Below are 14,957 nucleotides of genomic sequence, written 5' to 3'. Positions count from 1 at the left end.
ATTCAGCATTCTCAACGTATGTATTATATATAATGTAATTGACTGAGAAAAAAAAAAAAAAGAAGAAGAAGGTTCAATGATGAAATATCATTAAACCCAATTAGATTGTATCATGCTTTCGTAGTATATAGAGATAAAAAGAGAGAGAAAAAAAAAATAACGAGGATCACAATTAAGATTACTCTTTGTTAAGCTTCATGGAGGATGGGGATGGGTGGGTAATTGTCCCTAATAAATAAATAAATAAATCAATAAATAAATATATCATCTCTCTTTCTTTCTATTTTTTTTCTCTATATGATGGAAAATTATGAATTAATTAAACAGTGCATTTACAAATAATATACAACATAAATTACAAAAAACAAAAAAGAATTTTTATCTGAATATAATGAAAGAAAGTGAGAGATTTTATCCTTGAACATCATCCAAGTAGATAAAGGAATCTGATGAATATGAGATGATTCATTTTGAAATAAATACGCGCGTATGTTTTGTACGTAAGTAAATAGACGTACGTGCGCATATAATATATATATATACATGTGTGTGAGTATGTATGTATGTATGTATGTATGTATGTATGTGCGTGTGCCAATTGTATCCTTTGTAAGGCTCTCCTCCCTCTCAACCCTCAGCCCAACCTATGTAAATAATATTTCAACTTTCCCTCCCTCCCTCCCTCCCCCAATACCCCTCCCCCTCCCATCCTGCAAAATGAAATAGATTGTAAGTTACACTTGAGAACGAAATGACTCTTGCCAAATTTTCAATGGGACGTAGGAACAAAAAAAAAAAAAAAAAGTAAGCATTTGAAGAATCGCAAAAATATATTGGTATTATAATTGACTTTAGTCTGATTTTTCTTCTTATTGTATATTTTCCATCCTATTAAGATATTCAATTATTATTATTATTATTATTATAGTTAAGTTTTTATTTAATTTTATTATAAAAAAACAAAAAACAAGAAAAAGAATTTATATATATATATATAGTATGTGTGTATAATACAATGTAATTGATATAAAATCATTTTTTCATTAACAAATTATTATATTTACTTTCTATATATACTACATTACACTAAAAACTATAATTACATATATTTATATATATATATATATATATATCTCAAATATAAATTTTACATTCAAATATTATCGTCAGAGAGATTTGTGATTTGTATTACTGTATTATTACATTTACAAATATTTTATTCCTTTTTAATATTATATTTAATATTATTATAATTAGTTATAATATACATTGTATTATTATAATATTTATATTATTTATAATATTATACTAATTATAATAATATTTATATATATATATATATAAATTTATATAATTATTATATATATTATTATATTATATACTATTATTATTATTATATATATATATATATATATATAGTTATTGATATATAATAGTATAATATAATAATTAGTATAATATTATTATAATATAATAAATAATATATATATAATATTATATTAATTTTTTTATAATATTAAAACTTTGATTAATATGACCATATATATTTTTATATCAAAAAAATTTCATAATATTCTTTCATACTCTGTTTAATAAAAAGAAAAAGATAAATATTATTAATAATTTTAATACTAAACTATTGACAGAGATAATTGGCTTATTATGAAGTCAATCTATTCCTTATTAAAGGTAAGACATTATATATATATATATATATATATATATATATTTGTTATAAAATAAAACAACTCATTCGACTCCTGATTTGATTTTATACATTACAGATTTGTCTTGAGAAGATTTCCCTGAAGAACTCGTAGTTGCAGTAGAAGATGAATTTTTGGAACTAGAGCTGCTGTTAGTACTACGCTTCTCTTGTTTAGCCTTTTTCATCATATCCTTCAATCTTTTATCTGCACTAATGATATGAATGTTGGGTACCACCTTGGTTCCACCACCTATGCCAGATGGAAAACTATTTCTATTAATAGGTTGTGATTGATTTACATTATGTGATGATGATTTGTATTTTTCTGAGTGCTTCGAGCCTAAAGAAAATGAAATGATAGAGCGTAATGGTATTTTATGTATTTAATATCATGTACTACCTTACTTACTTGAATTTGATTTTTTGGGTTCTTTCGACTTACTATCTATCACAGTCTTTGGAGAACTTCTTTCTTTTGGTGTCTACAATAAATTATAATGAATGTATTAAAAATATATTTAATATACAAATAGTATGTTTATATATATAGATACGTACCTGAGCTTTTGTACAATTAGAACAATACCAAACGACTTTTGGAACGTCTATTTGTGAATCTAATATATGTGGAACGTGACACTCTTGATGATACAAAGAATGACATTCTACACATTCAACAAGTCTGTTTCTTGCACCAACATCCATTCCTTTACAAATAACACAAGTTAAATCATCTTCTAATATTTCCATTGCTAATGTATCATCCGATTGAATAATCTCTGGTGGAGTATCACGTGCTGGTAAATTAACAGGAGAACTGTTCTTGCTTGATTTACTCGAATGTTTGGAAGAACTTTTACTTTTTTTACTACTGCTGCTACTACTGTGGTCACTTAAGACTGGTTCTTCCATCATATACTACAAAATAAATATTAACTTATTGTTTAATAATTGAAATACATTAATAAACTATATATGTATATATATATATACCTTTTTATGTAGCACGTTGGAAAGCATTTTAGATGGACCATATTTTTGTTTAATTACTTCATCTAAAAGTGCTCTTAATTGTTCAGCAGAATCTTTATTTGTAGAATGTAATAATCTTAAACCTTGTATAAATTGTGGATCTAATTCTAGTGTTGACATTTTGTTAATTATTATTATATATATATATCTATGTATGTTATATATATATATATATATATATTGATTTATAAGAGAAGAAAATATGAATAATTTTAGAGAGGTTATGAATATCTTATAATGAAATCTTTTTAATTATTTCATGACATTCGTTTGATTTGATTTTTATTACAATTTGTTTATTGATATCAGTGTTTACACAGTTTAATTAATAACGTGAATTTTCTTCAATAACAATAGTTCTGTCTTTAAAAGGAATTTGTGTACAGTATATGCATCTACTGAAGTATGTCAAACGTCCATATTGAATTCCATTAAACAATGATTATTTTAAGTAAATAAATAAATAAAAATGTTTATATATGTATAAATAAATATATATTCATTTATCGTGTGCACTAATTTCTATTTATTGTAAATATTTTTTATTAATTTAAGAATTATTATAAATATTTAGAAAAAGTAATTATTTTTAATTGAAATATCTGTTCACTTACAATTACAATTAAAAAAAAAAAAATTAAATAATAATTTAATATTTTTTTGTTATAATTTATATAAAAGAAAAAAAAATATTCGAATAATTGATATATTTGTAAAAATATTTTTAAAAAAAGGAAAAAAACCGCCTTGAAATAGCAACGTTAAAAAAAAATACGTGAGTCAGTGGCGCAACACAACTACCACGATTGATATCCTAATGTTGGCAATACTACATCACGACAATTCAGAAAAGAATAATTATATTCAAAGTACTTTTTTAATAGTGTAAGTTTGTAACATAATGATATATTAACCTATTAATAAAAAGGTCTATGAAGCAATATTAATTAGGTTAAAAATATTAGGGTTAGTAAAAAAAATTTATTTAATATAAATCTGTATATTTATACATTTCTAATAACAACGATTACCTTCTTCAATTTTTATCATATAAAAACATATATATATATATATATATATATATATGTACATGTATATATACATATATATATATATACATCATTAAACTTTTGTTTCAAAAGTTTCATTAATAATAACAACACATTTTAACATTGTTTTGATTAAAAACAAAAAATAATTAATTAAAAGTAGTTAGTAAAGAAAAGAAAAGAAAAAAAGAAAAAAAGAAAGAATCTAAAGAGAAAATGCGTTTATTTATAAAATGAATACGCACGTAACGAGTTATAAAAATAATATTGTTTATACACGTTTCTAGAAATAATCTTCATAGAAAAGTAGATAGAAGAAATAGTAGGTTAATATTAAATAGAAATCAGCATTAAGGATGTGGTAGGATAAAAGTGCGTAGGTGCTAATATCTTTGGTTCCGGCCCTGCTTTCATGTATTCCAAATTTAATTTCACAGCTTTGGATTCCGTGTGAAATAAAATGTAACGTTCCAATAACGTAAATGATAAAAATTGAATCTTCGTTGTTACTTAAAATGTAACCAAAGTGTATTAAAGTTGAAAATAAGAGATTTATGAAAAAAAGTATAAGAAGCAGGTGAAAATATAACCAAAGAAAGACCAAAATAGTAAGCCGTCTGTGTAAGTGAGGGAGATCAAGTGTATAAGGAGAAGAAGTCAGGTACGGCTATGCACTTTTTCTGTCTTCCTTTATCCAACGAAGACGCAGAAGAAGTTCCTTGTCCGAAGTGCATTAAAAGGCTGTCTAACTTAAACGGGCAGTTGGCAGCCGTGCGTAAAAGAAATAAATAATCAAAGCGACCATGAAGTGACAAATAAAGTTGAACGAACAATGCTCGAAAATATCGCGAGAGAAATAGTTAACGGGGTGTATTAGACTTGTTCGTATGTTTTCAAAAGGTCTTCCGCGATGTAACGTGGTGTATCCTACTATGTAATAATTTAAGGTGCGTTATGTATTTCTTGTGGAATCGAGGCTGACATTTGGATATTTTCCTACTTACAATATCTTGATATTGGTCCTTTACCTTAGCATACTCGTATCGGTTGTATTCTTACAACATAAATCGAGTACTAAGTCGTCGAACCAATATATTAGGTTTCATTTCATTAAATGTTTAAAAAAAAATACAATTTTTTATTCGTTAATATATAACTTTATTATACCGGGAAGAATTAACTTCACGGCCATGCTTTCCTCAAGGATAATATTCAAATATATATATTATTAATCAAGGACTTTAGTTTAACTAGTGAATGTTTTTTCATTGATATAACCTCCAATAATTCCGCGTTCTGCGGGATCCTAGTGGCCATGCATCTGGCCCTTATATTATCTACCAACGTCTGACATTGTACTTATCATACGCAATACTTCAAACATGAAAACAGAGAAAAAGACAAGTGAGCCAAGTTGCGTACCTACAACTGTTGTCAAGGAGGAACCCGATACCGATTCTGTCAAGATCAAGGAAGAAGGTACTGGTGGTAATAACGAGGATGTTTCTGGTGAAGATACAACAGAGTGTCCAAGAGATCCTTGTTTGGATCCTACCAGTGGGGATGGAACAATGTCTGTAGAGAATCAAAGTAGTAATGGAAATCAACCGATACTAAATTCTGTCAAACAAGAAAGCGATCACAATAACCCAGCTGATGATTTGCCAGGTATTATGTAATCTTTTGAATATGTTATTTTCTTATTGACATGTATATACATATATATATATATATATATATCTATACTTAACAAAAATATTCTTTATTTTAATAGATTGCAGTGAAAATGTTATTACCAACGATGGAATACAACCACTTGTTAGCAACGTTCTTGGAAAACAAATAGGCACTAGTACGAGTAGTGGAGAAGCACAATATATGCAACAACAAAGTCAAATCTTTGTCTTCTCCACGGCATTAGCTAACAAAAGTGCTGAAGCGGTTCTACAAGGACAATATTCAACTATTATCGCTTATCATTGTGCACAACCTGGCACAAAAAAATATTTGGAGGTATAATAATCTTATAATGTGTAGATTTGATTGTTAATGTTCTATTCAATTGAATTTGTTGTTATCTCATAATGTATTTTGTAATGTATGGAATATATATTTTCCATAGAAGCATCCAAATAAAATGAATCAATTTCGACAAAATCCAGCACAATGGTTGAATAATCTTGCTATAATGAAACAAAAAAGTCATCAAGGTAGTTCGACTACTACTTTTCCAACTGAACAACCTCCCGATCTACCAGCACTTGATCCAAATACTCCACAATTTTGGAACGAACCTAATATACGTAACTTAAATGGTGGCAATTCTCTCGGAAATTCAGAGCCATCATTAGATGATACAAATATAAATGTGCCTTCTTGCCTAGTGCCGAATTCACCCAGTAATTCAGGTAATTTTAATATTTCAATATTATTGCAATCACAATCAAAGAAACAAACAAAAAATCTAAAACATTATACAGTACTATTATTTTATGATTAAATTTGATATTTTAGCTAATCCTCAACCATCTAATAATGCAACAATGGGTCACAGTCCAAGTTTGCTAAGTGGTACTACAAGCCCAGGTCCAGGGAGTTTACAGCCATCGTTACAGGGTGTTAAGGTGCCAGATGAGAATCTAACACCACAACAAAGGCAACATAGAGAAGTTCAATTGGCAACTATTAGAAAAATGCAAATGATGTTATTTCCTGAACATAAAGAAGATTCTTCAAATGCATTAGATGGTACTCAAGGAACACCGGTATCATCATGTCCTCAAACGAATGTCCCATCTGGTGTACCAAATCAATGTCCTCCCAGTATGGATTGGCACAAATTACAACATCAATTTTTGGATAACAAAAATAAGGTAAATATTGCTAATAATTCATTTTACATCAATAGCTTTAATTATTTTTATTTTAGGCAAGTGTTGGTAGTCCTGGCGCGGTTCCATTACGTGGTGCCAATATGATTGGAGTTCCACGCAGTCAAGGACCACCACCGCCATATCATCAAACAACACGATCTGCGAGTGTACCAATTGCAATTCAAAGTCCAAATCCATCATCTCCTAACAATCCCACTAGTAATTTATCATTACCATCGCCTCGTGCGAGCTCAGCTTTGAATTCGCCAGCTGATTGTAACAGACAATTTCAACTTGGTAATCAAAGAAGTGGACATCTGCCAGGACAAAGTCCGACCAGTCAAGATTCTCCAAATCCTACAGTTGGTTCAAATGCTGTCTCGAGTGCACGATTAAATCATAGTAATCCTGGAACACCAGTTTCTCATTCTCATATTATTGCCCTAAGTCCTAATGCTCCTCAAAAGGATAATTCTCTTGATTTTCCCACAAGTCAACCACCAAATGGTAAGTTATTTTTCATTTATAATCATAATTAAATCGTTTAAAATATATCATATCATTTTCTTCTTCATTTTTTTAATGTAGTGGACGGAATGTTTTGTCGAACATTGCAATCGTTAGCTCAACAAAAACAACAGCATAGTGGAACAGTGAATGCGGCGGGTGTAAAAGAAGCAAATCTTATGCCTGTACCTAGTCCTCAACAAATTCAGTATTACAACACATTTGAGGGACAAGAATTAACAATACAAAAGCAAGCTAATACCAGTCTTAAAGAAGGCAATTTGTCTGCGTAAGTTTATAATTATATTGAATACGTTATTCTTTTTGCAAAAGCTTCATTTTATTATGACCTTATTTTGATTCCCCACTGTTAATAATAAATATTGTTCGTTTTAGAAATAATGGTAATAATCCAGAAATATCAAATAGGATATTGTCAGGAAATATGGATAACAACAACCAATTTCCAGCACGAACAGAAGCTGCAAGTCCAGTTCAAATGGATAGTATGAATAGAGGTTTTACAGGCTCTTTACATAGTCCTCACACGCCACATACACCGCATACTCCTGGAAGTGGTGCTCCCCATACTCCTGCTGATTCAACAAAACCAGGAAATAAATCGAGTGCTAGTGCTCAAAGTAGTCCTGCGCCGCATAATACTAGTGTATCAGATAGTATGGGACCACCGCGAGCTGTCCAAGCATCACCCACGACAAAACCTGACACATCACCTCCTTTATCTAAAGATAATCAACAACAACAATCTCAGCAGTCACAATCGCAACAACAACAACAACAACAGCAGCAGCAACAGCAACAGCAGCAACAACAGCAGCAACAGCAACAACAACAACAACAGCAGCAACAACAGCAACAGCAACAACAACAGCAGCAACAGCAACAGCAACAACAGCAACAACAGCAGCAGCAGCAGCAACAGCAGCAGCAACAACAACAACAGCAACAACAGCAGCAGCAACAACAACAGCAACAAGTAAATTCTAATAATCCTGGAAACACAACAGTAGTGCCTTCGCTGGGTGCTCCAGGAATTTCTTTCCCTTGTGCCAGATCGTCTATAAATGTGAGTCAACCTTCTGACAATGTGCCTCTTAATCCCAACAATATCGCTAGCAGGCTGGGTAATTTGAGTGGAGCAAATACAAACCATTTTGATCCTATAAGTTCGTTAGCACAAATGAGTCAACAGCTAACAAATACAGCCACGAGTAATTCGTTAGGTAACGAAGGTCCGATACATTCTGGTAATCCTGGAATGATGCAATTTGGCAATCCACATGGTATTCACATGATACAAATGAATAGTGAAATGAATGGAGGTTGTCACGTGGGTGGTCCAACTAGTGAACCAGGTGAAGTCAGTGGAATGTGTATGGGATTAGCAGGACCACCGACAAGCTACAGTCCTACTACTACGCATACTGGAAGTCCAGGGGTTCCTAGTAAAATGGGACATCCTATGATGGGTCATGGAATAATGAGTAGCCATTCGGGAGGTCAAGGTAGCGGATATCCAGGAGGTGAACCTCACGCGCCATCGCCAAGATTGATGACGGGACATGTCACAGGACCGAATCCTTACAATGGAACAAACGTTCAAGTAAAACCTAATGCTCCAAATACTATACAGTATCTACCAGCAAGGCCCAACGTGGGACACGCGCCTAGAGGACCACCTAGTTTGGAATTTCTTCACAGATTTACTAATCCCTTATCTAATTTGGAATCTAAAATGCCCACACCTTCGGTAAATCTTCAGTACTTCCCAAATGGTTGTTTACCAAATAATATGGGTCCACATAGTGGAATGCCATCCACAATGAATGCTGGACTTCCTGGTATGGGAGGGTCCCCAAGAATGGATGGACAGCCAATGAATACGTCAGTTGGTGTACATCCTTCTATGAGACCAGTTAGTAACATGCGGCCTCAACCTAACGTAATGCGTATGCAGTATATGGTTGGTGGGGGCGTTTTTCCAGGCAATTCTATGGATCCTGATAAAGTCTTCCCACCTGATATGGTATCGCAGGTACCTAATCAATCAAATCCGGGTATGTATGTATCTGGTAGTAAAGGTAGTCCTATGGGATTGGGACCACCTCCTGATGCTACTCAACCACTACCTCCAAGTATGGGTGGCACTACGAGTAATTTTAAAAACAGTCCATTCGTGGGTAGTGGTCCGAATATGTCGGATCCTAATTATGCTCAACAGTTCCATCACTTCCAACAACAGCTTTATGCCACTGGAACAAGAGGTAGTGGGCCACCACACCCTAATTTACATCCACCACCTAATTCACATTCACATCAACAGTTCTTCATGCCTAAATAAATAACATGATTATTGTAATGTCAGAGTAAGAGAAACTGTGATCATTTTTCTGATGATCTTTGTATCTCAATTACTCATTAAATAAGGAATAATCCCATCATTTATAACTTTGACAAATCTTTGAAAGTCTGTTTTGCTAATGATTATAACATCAAGAAACAACAAAAAAAAAAAACAAACAAACAAACAAATATTATTATGATTTCAACGTCCATTAAATAATTATACAAAGTATAGTAACAATGTGTTATAAGAGAATGCCTGCAGGGGTTGGCATGTAGCGAGAAGATAATTCTCCTCTCGTTTAATTGTTTCTAATTTTTTTTTTCTTTTTTTTTTTTTTTATATATATATATATATGTATACTGTGTTATATGCATAATATGTTACACCCTACAAAAAAAGGGACTTCTTTATTTCTAAATCTGTTTAGCATTTTATGTATTTTTAAAAACACCCTTTTAGGTCTCTTATATCTGTTATTTTCAATGGTATGAAGATATGTTTCCCGATCGTATTCTTTTTTTCTTTTTTTTTTTTTTTTTTTTTTTTTAAAAATCCCTTCCCTATTATTAAGTATCGATACACTTGTAAATTCTAAACGTTCCTGAAAATAGAGAGGGAACACGCACAACATACACAACCACACGCGCATTTTAACGCGCACACACATCATACACACATACAATAAAACACATAAAACAGTGTGCGTTGACTATGTCAACGTGACTATGTAAATACTGATGTAAAATCTGATTTTTTCATAATTAATAATCGTTATATCAACGATTGGAATGTACGATGATGATTTATAGGTAAGAATAATTGATATATATTCTGAAGGAGAAGAAGAAAGAAAAAGAAAAGAAAAAGAAAAAGAAAAAGAAAAAGAAAAAGAAAAGGAAAAGGAATATTAAAAAGATGAAGTTCAAGAAAAGTGTCTCATTCTCCTTTCTCTTTCACACTGTTTCGCGTAGTGTCGTTTGAAAGAGAAATTGTTCTCGAATTAAGAAAAAAGAAAAAAACAACCAAGGAACAAATTTAAACGAGCAAGAAGAAGAAGAAGAAGAAGAAGTAGAAGAAGAAGTAGAAGAAGAAGACAAAGAAGACAAAAACGAAAATAAAAGAAAAAAAGAAAAATAAAGTACACCGGTGCCGGAATAATTCATCCTTCCTTTATCAGTGAGAAAAAAAAAAAAGAAGAAAACAAAAAGAAAAATACTTAATAAGAAAACACACACGTTACAAATTCAATTTCATAATTGTACATACATACGATATATACATACATTACATATATACATAAATACATACATACATGCATAAAATACCTAAAATACAAACGTATATATGTATATATATACATATATATATATATATACGCATATGTATACATATATAAAACCTGTTGCAACATAATCCTTACAATATCGCCCATTCCCACCCCACCCCCTTTCACACTTCCTCACCAAATCCTCCTTGTGACCAACTCTGTGCATAATCATGACCCCCATGTAGTTTATAATGATTATATAAAAAAAAAAAAAAAAAAAAGTAATTGACTAAAAACAATTATGTTGTTGACGAATGATTTTTATTATAAATGAAAAATAAAGATATTTACAAGAAGTCATTATGACATTGTGAATTATATATCCGTTATTAATTTATCTTTTCTTTTCTTTTAGATATTTTCTTGTTTTTTTTTTTTTTTTTTTGATGAAGATTGTTTGTTTATACGCAACGAATATAGAAAGAAATTTTTTTTACGTTATATATTTAATCATTCATATATAACTTATTAATCTTAATTTTAAGGATAAACACACCATAATCTTGTTTTTCTTTTTTTGTTTTTTGTTTTTCAATCTGATGTGTGACGCGAACACATTTTGAGAATTCATTAATAAGGGAATGATTCATTTAATACTACACAGTAATAGTTATTCGGATATTTTATGCATATAGAGAAGAGAGAAAGAGAGAGAGAGAAAGAGAGATATATATATATATAGAAAAAAAGAAATAATAGAGACCGAAAAACAAAATATTCTTTCAAGCGGGTGAACAATAAAATATTATAAAAGCAGACTGAGAGCAATTTTTTAAGCAGTGTGATATGTTGTTTACATTGACCTAGTGCATTTGTAATTAATAACACAATTGAAAATTCGAAGCAATTACAATTATCTTTTGTGCTTTGAAAATCTTCTGTTTTGTTTTTGTTTTTGTTTTTGCAAAGCTTTGACAAATTTTCCATTAATATTTAATCAATTTTATAAATAACATATCGTATATATTCCTTATGTCAATTATCTAGGATAAATTGTATCTATGAGAGAGGGGATTCACCAAAAATTATAGAATCTTTTTTTTTTTTTTGACTAGCAAAGAATTTTGAGATCTACGCTTTAATTAATGATTTAGAAATTTTTCTTTGCATTGAATCATGCAAAATGACAAATATTGCGTAGATGAACAATCTGTTGTTTTAGTTAGTTTTTTTTTTTTTGTATTTTCTTTCATATTATTATTATTATCATGATCATTATTATCATCATTCTTTCTATTAATTTGATCACAAATATAAAGCTTAACATCAATCGATTTCCTTTTTTGCAAGAAGTTTTATATTATCATCTTCCACTTAATTTCAAAAGTGCTCACTAAATCACTAAACTTGTCGCATTATTAGTTGGGTACTTGTTGTTGTTGTTGCTCCAAGTATTTTCTTCTGCCTGTAAAAGTAATATTTTAATAAGTTTAAGAAATATTTATATTAAAAAAAAAAAAAGAAAAAAAAATAAAAAAGAATGAATACTTTACTAAATATTATTCTTTCTTATTTAATAACAACAAATTTATATCTTTATTTAATAAAAATGTAAATTGAATAACTTTCATTTCATTTCATTTCATTTCAAAATTATGATTTCATTGCAAAATGATATAATAGCATTCAAAAGAAACTTATTTATTGATGTTTTTAAGAACCAGTTTTTTTTTTTTATCCCTAAAACCCATGTCAAACCTGTCCTTCTGCATAACTTCTCAGTGGCTGGATGTACCTGAATCACGCCAATCATCTCCATTTCTGTAAGTATTACAATTCTTATATTATACAGTTTAAATAATTAAATATATATTCAGTGAAAATAATAATAAGAAATTTCTTTGATTAAAATCATATTATTAGACAGAAATGACCAATACAGTGCATTCTAATACTTATTAATATAAATTAAGAGTTTTGTTTCATTTGAGACACAATTATAATTAGAAATAATTAAAGAATGCAACAAAGTTGATTATTTCAATCCACAAAATAATGCAAAATAATTTTTATGGCATTACCCTCATTACCTTGACCGTTGTTCTTCCGAAGTAACTGTATTTCCATTTGTGCTGAAATATTACAAAGTTCCAAAATTAATCATATTAATAATAACAAATGATGTATCATTTATTTACCTATTTTTAACTGCTCCCAAGGTGTCCCATTCACTAAGATCATATTTTGATAAATCTCCATCGTCATCATCATCATCTTCCTCTTCATCTTCTTCTTCTTCCTCTTCTTCCTCTTCTTCCTCTTCTTCTGCTTGTTCTTCTTCTTCTTCTTCTTCTTCATTATCCTATAATAAAATCATTTAATAAAATAATTCTAAACAAAATTTATAATAATAATTTGATGAATAAACAATGAAATTACATTTTCTTTAACTTTTTCTACTTCTTCCTCAGCTATCTCATCTTTTTCATCTTCTTTGGCTTTACAATGAGAAGGACTGTTGTACCTAGAATCTTTAGAATCATCGTCAGAACGATTTTCAATCTTCCTCTTTTTTTACGTCTACCAAATTCATCATAATCATCGTCATCTTCTCTTCTTTCTTTATATTCAACGATACCCCGATCATTGTAACCACCACCATATCCAGTACGTTCTTCTATTTCACCAAATTTAGGTGCATTACACATATTACATTGTTGTCGACGTGCCCAATTCACGTTACCACATTTGCTACATTGCCAATCATCTGCACTGTAACATCAAATTTGAAAAAGATTGTATTTCAATGTAAAAGTGTAAACGAATCTAAAACATTTTGAATTATCATTTAAAAGATTACCTAAACAATCCTCTACTTTTTTCTGCAGCTGCTTTACCAATTTCCTGTCCCAACTTTTTCTTCTTTGTACACTCACCTCTGTCTGTATTAACAAACTTTCATTAATTATTGTCATGACATAAAAAAAATTTCAAATGTACAGAATATACTTTTGTGATATAACATATAAGTTTGAACAAACAATATTGTCTTTGTATTAAACAATAATAATACTTAAATTATACAGTTAATATGATAAAAATGTGTGTATACCTTTTCCACAACGATTACAAGAGCTTCGTCTTGCAAAATTGACATTAGCACACCTGTGATACAAAAATAATTGTATTACATTACACATGACCATAAAAATACAAAATAATTTCATTCAAAATGACATATAAATTATTATAAAATACATACTGAGAATCTGGACAGACCCAATCACCATCGTTGATACTACGTGGATTATCTTCATCAACTTTATTAACATCCATTTTTGTGTATGTATGTAAGTATGTGTCAGAGAATATTTTGTTCAGGTATTTTTTAATTAGTATTATTAGCTAACTTTAGCACTGTTTTTTATTTTTTATTTTTTCTATTTAACCTGATAGAAATGTTAACTATCACATTAGGTTTATTTTGTTTAGAAAGTAGAAAATTTAAAGAATATTATTTAATAAGGTGACACATAAATTGTAGTAGAGAATGAATGTATTCTAAAATATCTTAATGAACTATCAGACAATTATAATTTAATAATACATTTCATTGAAAGTTATTTAATACGTATATTGCAAGGTATTCATAAATATTATTACTACCTTTGTTAGAGAGAGAGCAATACCTTTTATTACCACCATATCCGCGGTATAACGTACCGCAATACAAACGTGTATGCAAAGTAAACTCTTATTCGCAGGAACAAATCAGTGGTACACACTATTAACCACTACAGAAATTCAGGGGAGCCAAACACTGATATTACTAAAGTTAAAATTTCAATAATTTATTCTTTTAGTTTTTGTTAAAGATACACTCTACTATACCTATTTTAAAAGGTAAAGTATAAGGGAAGAACTGAAGAGAGCATATGTGTATCGTATAATTTCAACGGAAGTGGAAGTTTTACTGCCATCTCGATATTTCCATTTTATATATACACTATTATCTATTTCAAATATTTTATTTATAATGATTTCAAATTTAATACAAATTTAAATATCTATATTTTATTCTACGAATATATTTTAATATACAATCATTAAATACCAATAAAATACACGAACCAATCGTGGTTACTTATTAATT

General features: G+C 29.6%; 3 protein-coding genes and 1 long non-coding RNA gene across 7 annotated transcripts; 2 read left to right on the top strand and 2 right to left on the bottom strand.

Moving 5' to 3' along the window:
- Nucleotides 1–1,509: 1,509 nt before the first annotated feature.
- LOC149032597 (uncharacterized) lies at nucleotides 1,510–2,081 on the top strand. Its single transcript, XR_016176568.1, has 2 exons — nucleotides 1,510–1,689; nucleotides 1,785–2,081. It is a non-coding gene; the product is annotated as an uncharacterized LOC149032597 (long non-coding RNA).
- Nucleotides 1,707–3,227, bottom strand: LOC107064432 (integrator complex subunit 12). Of its 2 annotated transcripts, none has more exons than XM_015317113.2 (4): nucleotides 2,702–3,227; nucleotides 2,267–2,626; nucleotides 2,118–2,190; nucleotides 1,707–2,048 (listed from the first exon to the last, which is right to left on the bottom strand). In XM_015317113.2, exons 1-4 carry the CDS (start codon nucleotides 2,858–2,860, stop codon nucleotides 1,750–1,752), a joined length of 891 nt encoding a protein of 296 aa, XP_015172599.1. In that variant the 5' UTR covers nucleotides 2,861–3,227; the 3' UTR covers nucleotides 1,707–1,749. The 2 variants fall into 2 exon arrangements, with proteins under 2 accessions (XP_015172599.1, XP_015172600.1); XM_015317114.2 differs by having other exon boundaries at nucleotides 1,707–1,958; nucleotides 2,702–3,209.
- Nucleotides 3,228–3,964: 737 nt separating this feature from the next.
- Nucleotides 3,965–10,606, top strand: lgs (BCL9 domain-containing protein legless). Of its 3 annotated transcripts, XM_089172474.1 has the most exons (8): nucleotides 3,966–4,736; nucleotides 5,182–5,457; nucleotides 5,564–5,802; nucleotides 5,912–6,197; nucleotides 6,304–6,662; nucleotides 6,719–7,169; nucleotides 7,251–7,458; nucleotides 7,566–10,606. In XM_089172474.1, exons 2-8 carry the CDS (start codon nucleotides 5,361–5,363, stop codon nucleotides 9,529–9,531), a joined length of 3,606 nt encoding a protein of 1,201 aa, XP_089028600.1. In that variant the 5' UTR covers nucleotides 3,966–4,736; nucleotides 5,182–5,360; the 3' UTR covers nucleotides 9,532–10,606. The 3 variants fall into 3 exon arrangements, with proteins under 3 accessions (XP_089028599.1, XP_089028600.1, XP_089028598.1); XM_089172473.1 differs by having other exon boundaries at nucleotides 3,965–5,457; nucleotides 5,915–6,197; XM_089172472.1 differs by having other exon boundaries at nucleotides 3,966–5,457.
- LOC107064433 (uncharacterized) lies at nucleotides 10,049–14,782 on the bottom strand. The gene is given in 9 exon segments (XM_015317115.2): nucleotides 10,049–12,269; nucleotides 12,600–12,625; nucleotides 12,895–12,936; nucleotides 13,003–13,166; nucleotides 13,244–13,380; nucleotides 13,383–13,576; nucleotides 13,665–13,746; nucleotides 13,917–13,969; nucleotides 14,067–14,782. Coding segments are annotated over 9 exon segments (819 nt in total). The 5' UTR covers nucleotides 14,141–14,782; the 3' UTR covers nucleotides 10,049–12,222.
- Between the last annotated feature and the right edge of the window lie 175 nt (nucleotides 14,783–14,957).

This window comes from Polistes dominula, unplaced genomic scaffold, assembly GCF_049000335.1.
Source record: "Polistes dominula isolate Pdom_NZ unplaced genomic scaffold, Pdom_raw_medaka contig_74, whole genome shotgun sequence".
Lineage (NCBI taxonomy): Eukaryota > Metazoa > Arthropoda > Insecta > Hymenoptera > Vespidae > Polistes > Polistes dominula.
Note: the sequence above shows the minus strand (reverse complement) of the source record. Positions and strands in the feature narration are given on the sequence as shown.

Excerpts from the sequence above, each read along its gene's own strand:
- LOC107064432 (XM_015317113.2), bottom strand. The coding sequence starts at position 2,860 with ATGTCAACACTAGAATTAGATCCACAATTTATACAAGGTTTAAGATTA. Across the intron at positions 2,627-2,701 it reads CCAACGTGCTACATAAAAAG|TATATGATGGAAGAACCAGT; the intron begins GTATATATATAT and ends TTTATTTTGTAG. Across the intron at positions 2,049-2,117 it reads ACCCAAAAAATCAAATTCAA|GCTCGAAGCACTCAGAAAAA; the intron begins GTAAGTAAGGTA and ends CATTTTCTTTAG.
- lgs (XM_089172472.1), top strand. The coding sequence starts at position 5,172 with ATGAAAACAGAGAAAAAGACAAGTGAGCCAAGTTGCGTACCTACAACT. Across the intron at positions 5,803-5,911 it reads GCACAAAAAAATATTTGGAG|AAGCATCCAAATAAAATGAA; the intron begins GTATAATAATCT and ends TATTTTCCATAG. Across the intron at positions 7,170-7,250 it reads CACAAGTCAACCACCAAATG|TGGACGGAATGTTTTGTCGA; the intron begins GTAAGTTATTTT and ends TTTTTAATGTAG.